The sequence below is a fragment of the Ischnura elegans genome, chromosome 12 (assembly GCF_921293095.1).
Source record: "Ischnura elegans chromosome 12, ioIscEleg1.1, whole genome shotgun sequence".
In the NCBI taxonomy this organism is placed as follows: domain Eukaryota; kingdom Metazoa; phylum Arthropoda; class Insecta; order Odonata; family Coenagrionidae; genus Ischnura; species Ischnura elegans.
In genome coordinates, this window is record NC_060257.1 from 25,581,071 (window position 1) to 25,598,381 (window position 17,311).

The 17,311-nt window shown below is 36.9% G+C and overlaps 1 protein-coding gene across 2 annotated transcripts; it reads left to right on the top strand.

Moving 5' to 3' along the window:
- The first annotated feature begins 21 nt into the window (after nucleotides 1-21).
- LOC124169567 lies at nucleotides 22-9,360 on the top strand. 2 transcript variants are annotated; one of them, XM_046548208.1, is made up of 7 exons: nucleotides 22-430; nucleotides 3,194-3,399; nucleotides 3,599-3,865; nucleotides 6,472-6,510; nucleotides 6,637-6,893; nucleotides 6,982-7,150; nucleotides 7,665-9,360. In XM_046548208.1, exons 2-7 carry the CDS (start codon nucleotides 3,195-3,197, stop codon nucleotides 7,775-7,777), a joined length of 1,050 nt encoding a protein of 349 aa, XP_046404164.1. In that variant the 5' UTR covers nucleotides 22-430; nucleotide 3,194; the 3' UTR covers nucleotides 7,778-9,360. The 2 variants fall into 2 exon arrangements, with proteins under 2 accessions (XP_046404164.1, XP_046404163.1); XM_046548207.1 differs by lacking the exon at nucleotides 22-430 and having other exon boundaries at nucleotides 2,293-3,399.
- Nucleotides 9,361-17,311: the final 7,951 nt, after the last annotated feature.

Here is a 17,311-nt window from a genome sequence, read left to right on the forward strand (position 1 = left end):
GTTGTATTCAAACGTCTTGTATACAGATGATTCGTAATACAGTTGTAATACAAAGGCAAAATACAAGGGAAATATAAATTTGTAATACATTATTAATACATTTGTAATACCGGAAGACCCGCCCGGAAAACAAAAGAACGATGGAATACGTATCGTCGAACTTGCTAAAACAATATATTCTTTTTCTATCGGTTTTGATTCCTGCTTCATTTGGTTTGAACTATTCTCACGATTTTGACCCCGGCTTCGTTGTGATTTTGGACTCTTCGTTGTTGTTAAACTACGGCTGCGACAGTGAGATACCTGTATTCGTTCCTACCATTCTGCGATATTTAGTGAGCCTTAATAGATTCTCAGGTCATCTGTGCTACAAGCTCCCTTAAGCTCCCCAAACAATTGTCAACTCTAGAACCCACGGCTGTTGTTTCAGGTAAGTGCTGGCATTCAATGATTTAATCGATGCATGCATACAAATTTTAAGCTTGGAAAGTGGTCCTGCTGTAGAAATTTTAGGCGTATTGATAATGCAGTTTTTGTACTATAGTGACGTGTTGCTGTCTCGTTTTATTCATTATTTATCGCTACGGTTATAATAGTCAACCTAAGATGAGACTAGACCAAGGAAGCCAACAAAAGTATAATTTTAATGAATGGAATTAGTGAGGCAAGAGAGAATTTGGGGTGTTTACTCCATTTTCGCGAAAGTTAAGGGTCGCCCAACCTAGCGAAGACTTGAAGAAGTGCCAATTTCATTTTTTTAAATTTCCTCCCGTATAAAACTCCTGGTGCAGTTTTGTGGTACATCAGTAAATGTGATGATGGGGGAGGTTTGTTATAAAGTTGTTTGGAATGCAACGAAATTTTAGGTAATAGTATTGCCCCATGGACTAATAACTTCATCTTTTTACTTATTTCTGTGGGGAAAACCAAATACCCTAAATTGAATATAGGAACCTACATCTAAATTAAATGCCTAGGTATTTCAGGAGTTTAATATAATTTTCAAGCATTTTTCCTATATACCCCAGGGAGTAATGAAAGCATTTCCTTTATCTTTACGGTTTCTGCCCGGAGGAAGGGACTTAACGAGGACAAGTTGTTTGACCGAGAAATATCAAACTGGTTGTATCAGAGTGCTTCAGAAAGGACAAATAATAAGTTCATGTTCAATTAATTTGATATTGCGTTGCTATACAATTAGTAGCATTCTTGCTTCATGTACATGTACTTTGTTTTTAACTTTTTGAATTAGAATGTAGTAGGAGTAGTCCATATCCATTCAGGCAGCCTAAGAAAAAATCTAACCTTCATACCTCAACTGTTATTGAATTTAACACACGTCAGACTTCAAGACAAAGTTATAGTAAGTATTTTTTTTGTCCAAAAACATATATGTGGCTCGAGATACATTCCACCCAACATGGACCTGCGGGTGCTATTTTTCACATGTGATTTTGGAAAAAAATACTAAAATGCTCAGGAACGGTTCAAGATATTTTACTTATTTCTGTTTTATTTAAAGGTAATAATTTTGTGATTAAATTTAATATATTTGATTTGAAAATTTGTGTCCACATTCTCTTGCTGAAATTTTTTTCATAAAAACATTTTTTCTCAAAAATTCTAATCCCTAAACATTGCCAGTTCAAATAGTTGGTAACGGTTTTTGAAGTGACTAGCGGCACCATCAGAAATAATTATGATCTTTTCTACCTGTGATTGCAGAGGTTTGAAGAATTTTGTGTATTGCCAACAATGCCATGTGCTGATTCATGTCCTCTGTCATCACTTATAACCGCTACACTTGTGGTCTTGTTCTGAAAATATGTCACTCCTGTAAAAATTTAAACTTGGTCATTACCCCAGTGTTATCCTTGAACTTCTTGTGGTAGAACCACTGACCAGGTCTTAGCAAAATCAAAGTGAAGCGCTTAACGTGCAGCTTCTATCCGTCCCTACTCTTCTGCAATGTGTTCTTGTTGCATCTTCTTCTGATGTTGGTGTGTTACTGCTATTTTGTCCCAAGGCATCGTTAGAAAATTATTATCTTTCAAATAAAACTGAAATTAGCAAAATATCTTGAACTCTTCCTTGGATATGAGCATTTTAGTATTTTGTCCAAAATCTAATGTGAAAAGTAACACCCACAGGTCCATGTTCGATGGAATGTATCTTGGGCCAAGAATTCTTTTGGACAAAACTAAAAAAATGCTTATTACTTAGGTACTTTGTCCTGAAGTTTGACACATGTTAAATAACATCAGGGACTATGAAGGAAACCACTCTGCCTGAATTGATTTGCACTGGGCCAGGTTGATTATTTTTAATTGTTTGTCCGGAAAGTTAAGCTAAATTGTTTGATTGATTCAAATTTTTTGTCTGGGAAATATCAACTGAATGTACCAGAGTGCTAGAAAAATGGAGTATGTTTATTTTGAAAGTGTTTTGACCATGAATAAATCATTATGCAATTATGAACTTAAATTTTCTTTTTTCAAATCCTTGTACCTATTACCCTCAATCTGTTTAATTTTACTACATACTTAGATAGAGGGTATCAATGAGCTGGGAGTGCACTAAATTTAGGTATGTGGTGTCCTGGAAGGTTACTTGGGAATTTCATGATTTTATACGCTGGGAAAGCCTCAATCATTCTTCAGGTAGGTTGTATGTTCCCTGAGACTCCATTTCCAGGCAAAATGCCGGCTAGTCATGGGCTACCATTGATTGCGAGTGTTACTGTTATTTGTTATTTTGCTCGCATTTCCCTTGTAATGCAGTTGCAAACGCATGATTCATCAGATGTTATCTCCAGATTCATAGTTAACAGTTTCCCATTCCTGGAAGACTGTTAACTATGGATCTGGAGATAACATCTGATGAATCATGTGTTTGCAACTGTATTACAAGGGAATTAAGATTGTATTACAATGGTAATACTATTGTATTACAATGGTAATACGATTGTGTTACAATGTTAATACGATTATTTCAATGGTAATACGATTGCATTACAATTGTAATACAATTTGTTACAATTTGTTGAAAAATCCTTGTAAAACGATTGTATTACAAATGTATTACCACAAATGTGCTGTCTGGGAAGTGGTGATATGATTAGATATTACAATTCAACAATCAATCCATTCATCAAATTTTATCTAACAGAAAAATCTCTTATCTCATGTTTTAGGATGTGGTTGGTGGCAGAGATGCTGGAGGAAGATGGCTGCATTTTCAACGTGGTCCCTGAAAACTGGGTAAAAGTGATTGATGGAAATAAATATGTCCTTTGGCCTCCTAGTAAAAGTGTGAATGTCATGGATGCCATCAAAATGAAAACACAGCCAGAGGATTCGTGGTCACTTACGTTGGTGTTAGAAATGTCATCCTCAGTTTGTAAGTAGTATTCAGCAAGTTTTCATTAAGTATCGTTGGAGTGATTTCCATTGCTACATATCCAAAGCTTGACTAATATTTTGTTCATAATTATTACGAATGTTCCCATATAATGTTAAATTGATTTGTAATAAAACTATGATGTGGTAATGTGTGACAGGTTCCTGAGTTGATTGTAGCGCATATGTTGACTTTTCAGGTGATTTCCAAGAAGCGCTAGAGCTGGAAACCCTGGCTATTAAACTTAAGTCATGCCAGAAAGCACAGAAAGTGCTACTTGATGCCAAAAACAGAAAGGCAAGGATAAGAATTCCTGCCAAGAGGACTCAACCTGGGGAGGAAGAGAGCATTATGCCTCCTAGAAAGAGAATCCCTCCTCCTCCATCCATGAGGGAGAAAGCTGAAGAAAATGCTCCAATAGTGGATTCTTTAGAAAACCCTGTATCTCTAATAGAAGATGGAGATGGTATGTAACTTAATGATTGCCCCATGCAACATTAGTAGCACCATAGGAAGACTGCTCAAATTTCCATTATTAATAATTTGCACATATAAAAGCAAATGACAATGAGGAACTTGCATGGGTCGTAGATTGCTCTAAAAACTATTTTGAATAAGTCAAATGGATACATTAGCTCGCAAAAATACCTTCAGTTTCTCCATTCAGCATCAAAAGAAATTAAAAAATTGCAATTAAAATCGAGAAAAATTTCTCTGAGCCGACCACTGCGCGTGGACACCCGAGCGTTGCCGAGGCCAGGCATGACGTCATAGGTGCCTAAACAACCGTAGGGAGTTGGGAAATACGCTGAGCGCATGGCGTAAGATTTGTTTTGAGGGAGTATTTAGCTGCTCGTCACTTTATTTTGTTCTGTTATTCTTAGGAAAGTTTTCCTATTGCTATTGTGCCTAGATTATTACTTGGGATATTAATAATGCGGCATCGGGATGATGAAGTACAAGCGTTTCACTTCGTATGTTTTAGTTATCAGAAAAATGGATGATAACGTTGGCACTCGTTCGAATAGTACACCTGAAATTCATCTACGTCTACATAATACCCCGCAAGCCACCTAAAAAGCGTGTGGCATGGGGTGTTAGGACACCAGCCTTTTTTTAGGACACCAAAAATTGATGCCACGACCCTCATGGAATTTGTTAAGACAAATTATTGCTATACGTCGGCGGCAAATCGAGATGTAAAAGAAACTTGTAATACTGGAGGATAACGATCGTAAGCTGTGCTGTTGAATTTGGCAACGCCGAATTAGCGGAGAAGGTAAGTCCTATCCGTCCTACGGTACGAATTCACAGCAAAACAGTCTGCACACAATCCACATGTGAGATCGCGAATCGGTTCTGCTGCCAACACACACACAAGCTCAACCTATTTCAATAATATAGGTAAATCCATAAACAATATTCTAGCATATACCATAAAATATAGTGGGAAATAGGCAAATACTCTTATCAAAACTGGAAGTCACTGTCACATTCTTATATTCATCACATACAACTTACAATAACAGAACTCGTTATGATGAAAACAACTATCTATTCACTGATTTAAACCCTTAAATTAGCCCACACAAGTGACACAGGTGACTTTTCTCACTACTATTCGTTGAAATAATGGAATAACAAACTTCACCCACAGTTTTTATTTCAATAGCGTGATCGTGAAATGTCATATCTACGGTGAACAACGGAGATTAGCACGCCACTGACAATTTTTACACTACTGTTAGACATTTATCGATAGCGTAATAGCACTTTTTACAATTCAATCACGATGGAACACTGATAGCTCTTGGCCGATATTTTTCAACCTTGTCAAACTTTGTGCATTACAACCACTGGCACTGTGATTATTAGCAGTAGCTTAACGGGAGATGTCACGCTGAAAATAACACTATTTTGGCACAAAAATGTTCCTAGATGTCTCCAATCAGCGAGCAAAAGTTGCATTGACTTGAATTCACCCCATAATACAAGCACAGACAGTCCTAAACGACGAATTCTCCAGCACCTACGAATAAACGGATGAAGTTATGTATATAAAAGCTAAGCGGACATTAGTAAACATCAAAATCGTTCTAATTACATAGGTACTTAAATGAATGATATGCCATCGATAACATCAACTTACAATTAACGTATCCCCCTTCCAATGGCCGTGGCTCAGACTCCTACAATGATGTTATTTAGGTATTATAAAATTTTTGGTTTAACTGCTTCAGTATTATATTTTATCCCCTGACTCAAATATTAATATTATAAATAATGCAAAATATGAGGGCCTCCAAGCCTCTATCGTCGGACATTTATCTTTAAATATAAAATAATCAACACGCCTAACCAACGAAGCTCTCACAACTGCTGGCAACTATTACAAACAATCACAACAATATAGCTTCGCGTGATGTTTAGGCACCTTTGACGTCATCGAGGCTTCGTCGGCAGTGGCTTGGGGGGTGAGGGAGTTTTTCCCACGCTTTAAAATTCGTAATATTTATCATTGAATATCTCGCGAAGGAAAACTCAGATATACATGCGGTTTTCTTTGATGTATTCAGAAAATAATTTTCTGTCCGGCTGTGAAATAAAAAAAATTCATGCAAGTTCCCCATTTTGAAGTTTCAGTAATAGTTATTGTAACAGTAGTGGCTTAAAAATATAAGTATTTAATCACAGGGGCGCAGATAGGAATTAAGGCTGGGGGGGTTTAGGTGCAACTAATACTGGGGTGTTTGGAGGTGTGGAATACCCACCAGGAAAAGTGATAGGCGCGAGATTAATAAATTGCGGAATTTTTAGATAAATGGTTCAAAATGGTGAGTTTTACGGCTTTCTGAGGGATATTTTATTAATCCTTACACTATTCTATTCGTAATATCAATCAAATAAAGTAAAATGGATTAAACTTAGGCATTTCTCTGAGCTCTGGGTGGGGTTTAAACTCCCAAACCCCCCCCCCCCCCCTGCTGTGCCACTGTTTGATCATGCTTCATGAAACAAGAAAAAAATTATTCCAATATGTATTTTAATGTCAATTTTTTCTATACATTTCAGAGTGGGAATATATGCTTTTGGTGGAGCCAGGTGAAGAATGTGAGTTTTTGATTAATTTTAATGACTTTTTTATCATTGGCGCAACAACTATATATTATGTTGAAAATCCAGTTTATGTGACTGTAAAAAAGCTGAACTATAATTGTGAAATTTACCTCTCTTCAGGTGTTCAAGAGAAAGATTTTTCCAAAAGGCTCTCCATTTTAGAAAAAGATGTGGCACACATGAAAAAAAATTTGGCTATGATAAAGGAAGATACCAAATTAATTTTGGACTTGCTTACGAAAAAGCAAGTGCATACCAATTATGAGCGGCAATGCAGAGTCTACACCCCTCCCATCACTTTGCCGGTAAAAAGCAGGGAAGAGCTTATAGAAGTTGAAGATCTCTTAGGCAGAGACCCTGCATTTAAGGAATATCTGGTAATTTACTTCATTGCATGACTCAATAAAGATAATGTTGTAAAAGTGATTTGTGTTGGTCCTAACTGACCAGTTTCAAATATTACAGGAAAATATTATGGGAGAGATACATGCAAAAGATCTTGGACAGTTCCTCCGAAAGAATTTAATAAAAATTATGAGTAACAGAGTGGCTGCAGAGTACACATGGCAGGGGAGGAGTGAAAAGAAGAAATATGCCCTGAATGGCTTAAAAAATTTAATATCACTGTTGGCAGGTATTTTAACAAATCGCTACCTTGGTTTGACAAGGTTCTAACTGACATTTTTGCAAAATTTGGTGTTTTCACTCAAGATAACTAAGTTTATGTTTCTCTATGTGTTGTGCCGGTTTTTATTCCTCTATGTAAAATAATAACAGATTTAGAACAGTGACTAAGTTCCAACTGCAAGGAGAAAAAACTAATATTTGGTGTGACAAGGTTCTAACAGCATTTTACTTATTTTATTACTCATATAAACATGTAAAACATATTTTCATAACATATTTTCTTAAAGTAATAAGTACTAGCGTATCCAGTGGATCATTAGTGTATTGCCAAAAAACAAAAATAAATTCCTATTAATAACAGAAATAGAGCAGTTCAAAACTTTGACGAGGTTTTTCTCAAAACCAGCTGATGGTCAGTTAGAACCTCGTCAAACCAAGGTAGCGAAATGCGTATTAAGTGATAATTAAGGTTTTCTTTCATTCATATCTGCTCAAAAAATTTTATCTCCATATATTTACAGGTGCTGCGAGGAAAAGGGAGATCTACGAAGACACCATGTTTGTGAGAGAAATTTCCAACTGGCTCTACCAGAGTAGTAGGCGGAAATGCGAAATAGTTCCTCTCAGTGGTTGAAATTGTAATTTATGCTTAATTACCCTGGTGAAAATAAGCTTTTCATGAACCATTCCAGAAGTGTGACAGCAAGTGTTCAGAACCTGTTGCCGAAGTGTTGGGGTGAACTGCTCACACACTGTATAATGGCCCACATAAATGTTACAAACCGTTCAAACAAGCTGTTCATGAGGCATTACCCAGCTGAACACGAGGTATTTCTCAGATATTCATGAAGCATGTTAACTGTACAGGAAGCAAAAAAATTGCCGGTTTCACAATTTCATAATTATTGCAACTGGGGTCCAATTCAGCCAATTTGGTCCAATAACAATAACAATGGCTGAATAACAATAATACTGATGTTGAAAGAAAATTAATTCCCCAGGGCCGTACTCTTTGGTGGGCAGAGAGGGGTGAGAAGTTACAATGCTAAGAAGGGGAGTAATAAATGAAAACAAGATATGTAATACACCAAGAGGTAAAACAAACGTGTAGCTCACTCATGCACCTCATGGATTTGCTCAAAGGAGCAAATGTCCGTGTAGGACACACGCATTCACTCACACAGGTCCTGTGTGTGTGAGTTTGTTCCTTCGAGCAAATCTGCAAGGTGCGTGAGTGAGCTGCACGTTTGTTTAATCTCTTTGTGTATTATCTTGTTTTCGTTTATTACTCCCCTTGTTAGCATTGTAACTTCTCACCCCTCTCTGCCCACCAAAGAGTACGGCCCTGGGGAATTAATTTTCTTTCAACTGTGTAACGGCCGTAGTTCGTTCAATCACTTATATAATAATACTGATGTTTGTAAACATTGAGAAGTGACTTGATTCATTGGCTCCGGGATGGCCTTGCTGACTGCTCTTCATCGGAGCTTATTTTTGCATTCTTATTTGAGCGGAGGGAATGCATTAGTAAACATGTGGAGGCACTTCTCTCCATCTGTTCCATACTTCAGTGGTTCAAAATCGGAGACTTATGTGATTTGGACAGGTGCCAACGGTGTAACTTCCACTCTTACACCCATCGACAGACTCAATGTGGTGTGCCATTACTTTTCTTGAGTACGGAGTCTAACTATCCCTACGCACCCGTGATGTCACGGCAAAATTAGCTGCAGCACTTCCCTTAACTTTTTTTAGAAGTGAAATATTACTCTGTTTTTTCTTTACAAGTTATTATTAACATTTTATCACAAAAATTTGTATTTTGGCAACTAATGTGAACATTAGAAATTTTGATGTGATAAAATTGGTAAAAGTATTATTTGATTATTATGTCTATTGTTTTCTATGTTAACCAGGGCTGGAAAGGCTTTCCGGCACCATAACACCCCTGCTATGCACATATAGGTACTTTGTGGAAAGAATTAACATGGAGATGCCACTTGAAGTCAAATATGTGATATTTATGATAACTTCTAACATGTTGTACGGAACACATATACTTGAAATATTTGCGGCGAAGCCATGAAGAAGCTAGAATTTGTCAAATATGCTTTGAGAAGGTTTAACCCTTTTATTGCGACACGCCGATATATCGGCTTTTAAGTTACTGTTGTTAAATTTGAGGACATTGAAATAAAAAACTTATATATTAGTACACATATAAAAATGTTGTGATTATTGTCCAATTTAATCTCACTAATTAAAAAGAAATCGCTTAAAGATATCTAAAAAATTAATTACATAATAAGGAACCTGGATAGCATAGTTGTCTGCACAGTGGCCCGGAAAGCCAAAGGTCTGCGGTTCGATTCCCGGTCCAGGGGAATTTTTTCTCATGGCGATTCTAGTATATTTCACTGCCATTTACGCGGCAGGATTAGAAATATTACCAAGGAGAGAGCTTTGGGGGTTTCAGCCCCTACCCCCAAAATTCTTCCCTTGTGGCAATATCCACAAACTGTTCTCTGATATCCCTTATTTTGATACAGTTACATTTCTCGTCTGCCATCAAGGCATTATGAATAAACTTGCCTATAGCTCTAACCGAAAATGTCTTCAATCAGATGGAATCAGATGGATTTTGTGAAAAAAAAACCCAAAGGGAGACCAAGCCATAATGCATAACTATATCTTTTTTTATTAAAAACCAACTACAGATATAAACTTCATCACTATAGAAACAAAATTTATGGCTACCTTTATGAAATTTATACTTTTCTAATGATTGCAGCATACCACCAAAGCAACTTTCTGGCTATATGCCTGGGGTCCACCTCACACTTTGAGTAAATTTTGTTTGGAGGAGGGTTTCATCCAGGATTTGAACATGAAATCATGGGATCCTTCGCAAAGAATCAAAGAGTTCCACCCACAAGGCAATCAAATACACCTGAAGACCAGGTTAATGTCAACAATTGGCATTCATGTTTCCTACTTTTATGATCCTTAGCCAGTCATAGTAGTAGTAAAATTGAGATCCAAACCCAGATCTAACAGATCTTAATTCAAAGGTAGGTATGAACAGGCGAGGGTAGAGCTCATTCCAGAATCTCTCCACTCCTACTCATGTATTTCGTTTGTATAATGTTGAAAGTTATTTTTATTACTGGTTTTTCACAGGAATTGCGAAATGTAACTACATGGAAAATTGGAGTGTCAGAGGAGAAGTGCCCCAGGGCTTGTAGTCTCCTTAGCAAATTTATTGCCGATAGCCACCACAGGGAAAATATTTTGGGCAGGGGAGTTTTCCCTTTCACCCCTCTATGTCCTTTTTTCAGGTTTCAATTGTACGACTGCATTTTACCTAAAAAGCAGTGCTCCAAGAAATAATCCAGCTGAACTTTTTTGTGGGTCATAAGGATCACCAAATAAACACTAGTTGTATAAAAAAAATATTTTGACCCATCCTGCAACTCAAACCTCAACCCTAATCCAAATTATGCCAATATAATTGAATCAACTTCAATATTAAGCTATGCTTATGGTAATAATTACATAATTAGTTTCATGACTGACAAGGTCGCTCATTTCCTATATCACACTGTTAGCATGTTTATATCTTTGGAGGCACTTACAAGCCACTACCCACACAGCACACGGACACCTTTCGGACATCCGGTGATTGTCCGCCAAGTGGCCTATGGACATCCTACGGACAGCCGAATTCATACAAAATGATGTCCGCTGCAAGTCCGCATGTCAGTAAAAAAGGTGGCCTATGGACGACCTGAAATTGTCCGCTCTGGACACCTTGAGGACACGTTTAGGTTAGGATTGCATTTTGTTCGATACAAATAAATAATAGGTCCAGGCAAGAATTTAAATAAATAAGGCATCAATTCCATGCACAATATTTATTTGGCTTCTTAAAATAATACAATGCAAGAAACTACATACATATTATTAAATTTTCTTCTTCCCCTGCAACCGCTCCTTGGCGTGCCTTAGCCAGTTTTGGATGGCAACCTCCACATCTTTTTCAGCGGTCATGCTCTCCTGCACTGCTCCTGTAATAATGAAGTATATAAACATTTCATTGTAGCAAGAAATTGTATCTTGTACGTAACAAGCAGATTACATAAGACAGGACGCTACAGTCTTATTAGTCACGTGTTTAACATTCTTAAGGTTTCAAAATTAGGAAACCTGTCCATTAAAGGCTGAATACATTTTACAAACTTTTCTTTAACTTTTTCTTGTTCTTAAATAAGAAAAGATTTTGAGTAAAAATATTAATATGTTAGTAATGTATACATTATGATTAAGAACATTTTTCATAGAACAATTATTGAACTAGATTTTAATCCCAAATATGAGAAGACTGTTTGCCTGTTAGACCCTGGTGCACCATCTAGAAAAAAATTCTTTGATCCATCCTTGCCAGACAGCTAAGTAGAGGTCTCGAAAAAGATATTGGAAAAAGCATTCAAATGGAGGATAATATTTCTGAACAATTGGTCTCTGCTTGAAGATTATGACTACACTAGAGTGAATTGTGTTACATAAGCTGGAGCTAAGGAAGACTAATGCAGAGGAGCTGAATATGATATAGGAGTAAAGGAAACTAGAAAATTTAAAGGAGGAAGTTTAAGTGGACTAGATCTCTTGGGATTAGTGTGAAAACAGCCACACTGATTTGGCACACAAACCACTTAGCTGCATTGGCCGAGATGCAACTTAAAAAAATAGAAACTTTGAAAAACTTGCTGTAGTTAAGGCCATTCCATGATTTAGATCTCCGAATTCTTCCAATCTTAATAATTAAAATAGATCTTCTAATGTAGTCTGGTATCGAGGCAAAAGTGAAAACCTAGCTCACTGGCAATATTCACATTTCGACAGAGACATAACAGGTGAATAGCAGCTAAAGCCTGCTGTGAGCTACTGAAATTTCTATAGCTCCTACAACAACACCGACTTCAAAACATCTTAGTTAGCTAGAGCTACTAGAAAATAGTAGCTTCTGTAGTACTGTGCAACTACCATCCCTGTTGAATAAGTTATCCCATTCTTAAGTTCTACAGGTGTTATACATCGAACTTTTATAGAGCATGAGATCCTTTTCAACCATGTTTTTGGTAATTATACCTCCCATATGCAGAACAAAAATTGTTTTCAAATGTTTGAATTACTTGGTAGTGGAATCTGCATCTGAAAATAATACATAACAATACTATTTTCTCTACCTTTAGCATGGAAGGGTGAACCTTGTATTACAAGATGTTCAATAATTATTTAAATTTACTTTATATGAGCTCCCTTAACAGGAGCAACTTGCGAAAAAAGTATCCAGACCAAAATTATTCCTCCTTGCCCAAACCTATATAATAATCAAACGAATACTTACACCTCTCTCTCATGCCTTGCTTTAGCATGTTCCAGCCAACTCTTCACTGTAACTTCCACACTAGAATTGGTGGCTGTATCGTCCTGGTTCAGAGCAACATCTGTAAAGAATGAAGACAAATAAGTATACAGACAATTATAAGAAGAGAGACATACAAACTTATAAATAGAAATAGGAACTAAATAAAATACAGATAAGGTATTTTTATTCAACTCCACTACATGAAAGCTATAGTCAGTAAATGCCTCCAGGTAAATATATCAGGTTCACGATACTCTACACCAAAATGTGTACCGATGGCTGTACGAAAAGATGCACAAGTTCTATTTTCTGGGTATAAGATTTCATGCAGCAGTTTGAGCAAATAAATGAACCATGTAACATAGCCGTAAGGTTTGTTTACACAATATATCACTTATAATTAGACCTTGTTTAGATTCATCCCAAGTTTCTTACAGTCGTCCTATAGTTTCCACTAAATTAAATGCATGGATGACTAATAGCACAGTTACTTAGTTTGTAGTTAAATTAGTTTATAATTTAGTAGGTTAGCAAAGTTGGGCAGAAAAAATATATTAAACGCTATAAAAGTTACGTCGGCATTGTAATTTTTTAATCCCTAAGCCTTATCTTTACTGACATAATAGATCATTTATTTATTTAGGACCTAAAATTTTTAATTATTAACCTAGTTCCATCAAACAGATAAAGAGTATAAAAACTTTTTGTAAAAAGGCTAAACATTGGTGGTTATCCTATCATAACCTTAATCGCCATATCCTATCATAACCCTTCGACCTGAAGACGCTGGCAGGATAGCCAGCGAAACTGTTGTCAACCAACAATCTGACGCGGAAGAAAACCCTGGAGAAATGCAGAGATCAAACCATCGCCGCGGAAACCTACGCTCTAACATCCTATCATAACATTAATGTTCTTTTTCGATGCGTGCGTGAATATACATATCAAAAGAAATCACACGGTGTACTCCGATTTCAAAGAATTAATAATTTACGTGAAACCTATTAATCATATATGCGTGTTGCAAAATCCCCCGGTTACACGTAAGTACAATTCCTAGTTATATATTTATATTTTAATATCACGAGATGTGGGTCAATTCCTAGTTATATTTATTGCCAAGAACCCTACTTGATTTGATTTAGGAACGGAACCAAACGGACCGTTCGGACAACAAATTCAGCCGTAGCCTACGTTATCAAAACAACAGGTTCTATTTTATACGCTAGCACTTACATTATTTCCTATACGTTCTCGCGTACAGAGACTATAGTACAAGAACTTCCACTTTAAATTATATCATGTAAACAAGGAACAAAAGCGAAAATTTCACCATGAACAACGGAAAAAGACGCTACCTTTAGTTGCCAAGTAACGGTTTTACCGAGACGGTCATGTTGTTCCAAGCAGAGCCATATTTTTCCTCGAGATGTTACAGGCTGAGTTATAAGAAATATAAGGAGCATGCGGAAACACTATACTGCCGACAGTGAACGCCAAGAAAAAATTATTTGGATGTCACATCAAACTTACTTGGAATACATGTAGCTGCATCTTTGTAACCGCCAAACCACCATGCTGTCTCCGGTGTTCCATTCCGGTTCCTCTGTCGGAAAGGAGGAACGGAGGAATGTGGAGAACCATGGGAAAATCTGTATCGCGGAGTAGCGGTAGATTCAAAATTCGTTCGCCACCAAAAAATCTAGAATTTCAATATAAAGTAAAGGTACGGCAGTACTTACCTTCTATTGCCTATCCTTAAATTGGACAATTACAATGTCTAATCTGGGAATGAGGCCATCGATGCCGTGATAATTTTAGGAGAATTCTTAGCATTAAAAATTAAAATGAATTTAAAGCGTTATGTTTCATTAAAATACTTTCCAATCAATCGCCTCTGAGATTTTTTAATCCCTAGAGAGTAAATATTAATTAATCAATAAGTTGAAAGAGTTCATTTAACCTGCAGGAATGGAATGTCCCCGAGACGGCTACGCGACGTCGGCAGGACATTGGTACATAATATAAAATTTCAGTAAAAATCGATAAATTCCATTATTCCTGTTGTTAATTTTTGTAAAAGTTGCTAAATTTAAGTAATTTTTATAATCATGAAAGAGTACGGGTTTATTGTTCATCCAACGCTTCTCAACCGTACAACATGCGGAAATTTTTAATTTTTTGAAAATTGCTAAAATTGTTGCTAAATTTGTTAAAACTTTAAAAATTGTTATAAATAATGTAGAGAGTCATAAGTTCGTTCAATTGTTGTTGTTTAACCCGTAAGGCATGTAGAAATTTTTAACGCTCGTAAATGTTACTTAAATTGTTGCTAACTTTGTTTAAACTTAATTAATTGTTATAAACAATGTAAAACTTAAAAATAGCGTACATTTGTTGTTCTTAAACTATAGAAGCGGTAAAAATGTCAATTTTTTTTTTCGTTAAATAGTTTATAATTTCCTCCCAGAGTCGACCACACTCCAACAAGAGGATTACACTTGGTTACCTAAAATAATCCTCAAAATAACTCTTCCTCCACGAAAAATTTCCTCTTCCTCGATCGGGAGGAAGTATTCTGGCTTCAGAAACGAGAGAGAGTTTTTTTTCTTTCTCCCTTCTCCTATACTCCCTACTCGGAGGAGGATCTCGAGACTTTCTCTCGGAGTTCTTCCTTGAGGAGGTGAGTGTTTTAAGGGGAAACCAAAACTCCGAAACCCTGCATAATGGGACACTAGCTGGACGTCCGCTGGACATCCAAGATAGGACAGTGTGCGGACGGATGGCCAGGACAGCCGGCGGATGTCCTCTGGCTGTCCTGAAAATCCGCGGACACTGAGAGGACGCGACGGACGCGCAGCGGACGTCCTCTGGCAACGATGTGCTGTGTGGGTAGGAGGAGGTAAAATTTAAAAAATCCAATATTAAATAAAAACGGAAATGCAACACTGACTTAAATAATGTACAGTGGAATCCTGATTTAAGGTTTTTCAGGGGGGACAAAATTTAAAACACTAAATGCGGACAAACATTAAATGAGGACATGCCATTTTTTTCAGGTTTTAGGGTCTGTAATGATTGGAATGGCTTTTTATGAATAAAATATATTATTTTAAGCAACTAAAAGGTGCTGCATGCAGCAAAAAATTCATTGGTTAAATGTTCTCTGCCCAGTGAGGGTTGGAAAATACTTTTCAGGAATCAGCTAAAAAAATGGGTAGTAGAAATAAGTAGGTAATGAGAGGATGACAATTGTTTTAATGAAATATTTTAAGAAAATTATAATGTACATCAACTTAAAAGTATTCCCACACGGAATATCATTATGGACATTAGTGATTCCATTTTTACTCATATTTCAGTCGTCTCGATGAAATTTTAAAATTTTTTCTGTAAAAGTGACATGTAGGTGACTATAGCATTTCTAATACAATAAGAAAAGGTGTAAGTATGTCCTAAAAAAATCGTCATTGCAACAATAAAGATGAGTTAAATAAAAGGGCAACAGAAGATCGCTAATCCCAAATTCTAAACTACCGAATAACTAGTAAAAGGGAGGTTTATTGGAACTTTGTCAACTTAACGTTTTCTGTAGCGTGCGAAAGATCCACAGAGAAAAAAATCATTCGCCTTGACCGGGATTCGAACCCGGATCCTTTAAAACTTAAATCCCGGTATACTTTAAAACTAGTTTTCTGTAGCCTCCGCGAAACGAGGGATTTATGAGCCTTTAAAAAGCCTCCTGTGCGCACATTTTGGATTTCGAGGTCATCCAAAAAAGGAGAATCTTATTTCTAGTATGCCTACAAGTCGATGGTGATTCAACTCGATGATGACACCAGATTCGTTGTCATATATCCGCGGCCTCATGCAGGTCGAATGGAGCCGGGAGAAGTTGCTCACGCGGCGCGCTAATCACCTTGACGCCGACTCACTTTGTTTCACCGCAGCTTTTAATAAAATTTGGTTGGACCTTGAATAGCGATTAGCTAAACTCTGTTAAGTGAAAAGGTTTAATCTTCAACAGAACTGGATTTCTTCTGACAAATTGTCAGTGCCTCTAGAGTTTGGCAACTTCGTCCGAGTTATGATGTCGGAGTCAACCACCAAGGGCAATCCTGCTGGATTTTCGTATTTTTCCGCGATCTTTTTTTACCATGATTATGCGGTGATTTTTCCCGGAATGAGCGATTTATTTAGAGCCATGGACCGTGATAATTCGTCAAAACTCCGATTGTCATTCTCTTTTGACATAAAATAGCCACAGATAAATCTTTGAATCGACAGCGATATCAACCAGCCGCATGTCGGTAAATGGGCTCCGGGACATCTAAATTACGATGTGAAACAATGTTGTTCCGTAGGGAAAATGCTCTCTTTCACGAACATGACAGGGGAGACGCTTCCTCGGTTCTTCCTCTGTTCCTCCGTGGAAACAGAAATCTATAGAAAGAATCACCTGGTGAACTGCGCAAATGATATTGTGTCTCCTCTTTTGAAAAGAGAAAGTAGATGACTGGAAAAATATTGGGCTAAAAATGGACTGCCCGTAGAGAGTATAATTGAAAGGGGCATAAGCCATCAAGTGAAAACATTACGAGAAAACCGTCATTGACATTACGAGCCATCAATTGAAAACATTACGAGAAAACCGTCATTGACATTACGAGCCATCAATTGAAAACATTACGAGAAAACCGCCATTGTAGCGGCCCTCGGAGAAAAACTCGTGTCATCAGT